Genomic DNA, 3,739 nt, shown 5'->3' with positions numbered 1-3,739 from the left:
GTCTCCCGCCGGCGCCGTGTGAACCGAGGCACCGGCGAGGGGCGGGGGCGGCCGCCGGGCTTCCCCCCGCCCCCGCGGCAACGCCCGCTGCTGCGGCAGGGAAGGCGGCTCGTCTCGGGGAACAAAAGGCTGCGGCGGCCACGGGAGGGCGGAGGGACGGCGGCCGCCAGCAGCGGGGCGGCGGGCCCGGTTCACACATGGGCGGCCAACAAAGCCCCGGGGAGGGCGGGGCCCTGGCCGGGGAAAGGCCCCCCCGAGCGGATGCCCCGGACCGGGGCGGCCGCGCCGCCGCCGCCCTCCGCGTCTTTGTCCCCGCTGTCAGCGGCGAACCGGGGCGGCGGGCGGCGGCACCGGGACGCGGCGGCCGCTCCCGGCGAGCCCCGCCCTCGGCCCCGCCCCCGGCGTCCCGCCCCGCCCCCGCTGCGGGAGACAATGCCGCAGCCCCGCCCCGCCCCCGCGGGCCCATTGGCTCCGCGCTGCTCCCGCATGACGTCACCGGCGGGGCGGGGCGCGGCGCCCGATTTAAGGGGCGGCGTGGGGCGCGGCCGCTGCAGCGGCGAGTGCGGGAGCGGGCGGGAAGGCGGCGGCAGCGGCGGGAGCAGCGGGGCAGCGTCGGACACCGGCACCATGCGTGAGATCGTGCACATCCAGGCCGGGCAGTGCGGCAACCAGATCGGCGCCAAGGTACGGGGCGGCGCCCTGGCCGCCTGCCCGAGGCTCCGGGTCGGGGTCCGGGTCCGGGGTGGTGCCCGCTCAGCCGGGCTCCGGGCATCCCGGGGAGAGCGCTGCCGGGGGGGCCCGCCTTCCCGCTGGGCAGCACCGCTGGGCTCGCCCCGGCGCGGGTGGGTCCGTGCGGAGCGGCTCCCGGCCGTCGCCCTCGGGGGGGACGGCGGGGGTGCGCCTTGGGCGTGGGGGGCAGCCCTGCCGCCCATCCGCTCCCCGCGGGCTGCGGGGGTCCCGGGCGGGTGGAGGGAAGGGGCGCGGAGCCGGTGCCACACCCCTCGCGGCCACGGCGGGGGTGGGGGGGGTGAGGGGCGCGGTGGCGGCAGCGTCTGGCGGGGGCCGCCCCCACGCGCGGCGAATCCTGGCGCGCCACGTCGCGGGGCTTTGGCCAGGGGGCGCGGGCGGGGCGGGGCGTGGCGGCGCTGACACCCCCCCCCCCCCCCGGGTGTGTCCCCCCCTTCCCCGGTCCCCGCAGTTCTGGGAGGTCATCAGCGATGAGCACGGCATCGACCCCACGGGCAGCTACCACGGGGACAGCGACCTGCAGCTGGAGAGGATCAACGTCTACTACAATGAAGCCACCGGTAACGCCCCTCCGTAACGGGCTCCCGGTGCCGCTGGGGGGGCAGGCGGGGAGTCCCGCCGTGGGGCTGTGCCCCAGCCCTGCCGCAGCGGGTGACATCCTCCTGGCGCGGCGTTAGCAGCCGCTTTGCCTGCCCATCCCCAGCCACCTGCCTCCAAATGCCCTCGCCCTCTGCTTCCCGGGCAGCAAACTGCGGGGAGGCGGAAGGGAGCAGCGCCGGGCTGCCGTGCCGCTGGCTGCAGGGCTGTAACGCTGGCGCCGGTTCCTCCCGCAGGTAACAAGTACGTCCCCCGCGCCATCCTGGTGGACCTGGAGCCCGGCACGATGGACTCCGTGCGCTCCGGCCCCTTCGGGCAGATCTTCCGGCCCGACAACTTCGTCTTTGGTGAGTGAGCGTGGGATGGAGGAGTCCCGAAGCGGGAGCTCCGCGCACAGGGAAGGCTCGGAGCGAGCCTGCAAGTCGCCTGGGGGACCTGAATCCCAGCAGCGCGGTGGGGGGATGGAAGCGAGGGGTGAACCCCGTGGGGCAGGAGGAGCGGGGTGGTCTCCGCGCCTCCCCGGGGCGCTAACGCGGCGCCCTGCTTGTGGTCCGCCCTCTAGGTCAGAGCGGGGCGGGCAACAACTGGGCCAAGGGCCACTACACGGAAGGTGCTGAGCTGGTGGACTCCGTCCTGGATGTGGTGAGGAAGGAGTCGGAGAGCTGCGACTGCCTGCAGGGCTTCCAGCTGACCCACTCGCTGGGCGGCGGCACGGGCTCCGGGATGGGCACCCTCCTCATCAGCAAGATCCGGGAGGAGTACCCCGACCGCATCATGAACACCTTCAGCGTCATGCCCTCCCCCAAGGTGTCGGACACGGTGGTGGAGCCCTACAATGCCACCCTCTCTGTGCACCAGCTGGTGGAGAACACGGACGAGACCTACTGCATTGACAACGAGGCCCTGTATGACATTTGCTTCCGCACCCTGAAGCTGACCACTCCCACGTACGGGGACCTCAACCACCTGGTGTCGGCCACCATGAGCGGCGTGACCACCTGCCTTCGCTTCCCCGGCCAGCTGAACGCCGACCTGCGCAAGCTGGCGGTCAACATGGTGCCTTTCCCCCGGCTGCACTTCTTCATGCCGGGCTTCGCCCCTCTCACCAGCCGCGGCAGCCAGCAGTACCGAGCCCTGACGGTGCCCGAGCTGACGCAGCAGATGTTCGACTCCAAGAACATGATGGCCGCCTGCGACCCCCGCCACGGCCGCTACCTGACGGTGGCCGCCATCTTCCGGGGCCGCATGTCCATGAAGGAGGTGGACGAGCAGATGCTGAACGTGCAGAACAAGAACAGCAGCTACTTTGTGGAGTGGATCCCCAACAACGTGAAGACGGCCGTCTGCGACATCCCCCCGCGCGGCCTCAAGATGTCCGCCACCTTCATTGGCAACAGCACGGCTATTCAGGAGCTCTTCAAGAGGATCTCGGAGCAGTTCACGGCCATGTTCCGGCGCAAGGCTTTCTTGCACTGGTACACCGGCGAGGGCATGGATGAAATGGAGTTCACGGAGGCCGAGAGCAACATGAACGACCTGGTCTCTGAATACCAGCAGTACCAGGACGCCACTGCTGATGAGCAGGGGGAATTTGAAGAGGAAGGAGAGGAGGATGAGGCGTAAAGTTGAAATGGGTAGGAGTTAAGTATAGTCTGAGCAGGCAAGTGTTCATTGAGAGGAGGAATCTGTGCAGTTGTGCTGAAGCATGCATTTTTTAATTTGGTGCTCCACTGTTGCTTCTGTCAGCAGTTTTGTATCCTTGACTGTCCAATGTAACAGTAGTTGCAAAAATAATTCAGTCTTCTGTTGAAATGGTTAACTTCTCAAACATAAAGGCTTTTTGTGTCCTAAACTGTCTCCTCTGCCTTATTTCTCTTTAGATTAAGAAAATAACTCTTATGTAGTGTTCTTTAGCTTCATTTCTCAGTTTAATCCTTAATACACAAGGTTTCTCGGGCCATGAATTTGGCAGCATGAGTGAACTGCAGTTGCTCAGCTTAAAATGGTAGCTAATTTCTGGAAACTGGGGGTTCACTGTTAGACACACTTGTTTCTAACAGCTAACCTATTGTTGGGGAGAAAGCTGGCTTAACTAATAGAAACAAGACACTGCACTTGAGAATCCTGCAACTCCTATTTATGGACATACATGGTAGTGAGGTCAGCGAGAAGGTATTGAATTCCACATTGCAAGCTGTCAAAACTGATTTGACAGGATAGCTGCAGGCTTCCCCACTGCCATTCAGCAGTTCTTATTTAACTTGTTCCAGGGCCTATTGTACATGTATATAGGTGGCTGCCTGGGATTTCACTTGGTCCTGAGCTGTCCTGTCTCCCCCAACCCTCCTCTCTAAATATGGAAAGTCCATGCAGAGAAGCATGAGTCTATACTAGC

At 65.7% G+C, this 3,739-nt stretch overlaps 1 protein-coding gene across 1 annotated transcript; it reads left to right on the top strand.

The window, feature by feature from the left end:
* The first annotated feature begins 612 nt into the window (after positions 1 to 612).
* LOC104021839 (tubulin beta-2 chain) lies at positions 613 to 3,193 on the top strand. The gene is made up of 4 exons (XM_087762561.1): positions 613 to 684; positions 1,199 to 1,307; positions 1,581 to 1,691; positions 1,907 to 3,193. The coding sequence occupies exons 1-4, from the start codon at positions 628 to 630 to the stop codon at positions 2,965 to 2,967; spliced, it is 1,338 nt and encodes a 445-aa protein (XP_087618687.1). The 5' UTR covers positions 613 to 627; the 3' UTR covers positions 2,968 to 3,193.
* The last annotated feature ends 546 nt before the right edge of the window (positions 3,194 to 3,739 follow it).

Source organism: Nipponia nippon, unplaced genomic scaffold (genome assembly GCF_047370975.1).
Source record: "Nipponia nippon isolate SJK-2023a ecotype South Korea unplaced genomic scaffold, ASM4737097v1 scaffold_1, whole genome shotgun sequence".
NCBI classification, from domain to species: Eukaryota; Metazoa; Chordata; class Aves; order Pelecaniformes; family Threskiornithidae; genus Nipponia; species Nipponia nippon.
Note: the sequence above shows the minus strand (reverse complement) of the source record. Positions and strands in the feature narration are given on the sequence as shown.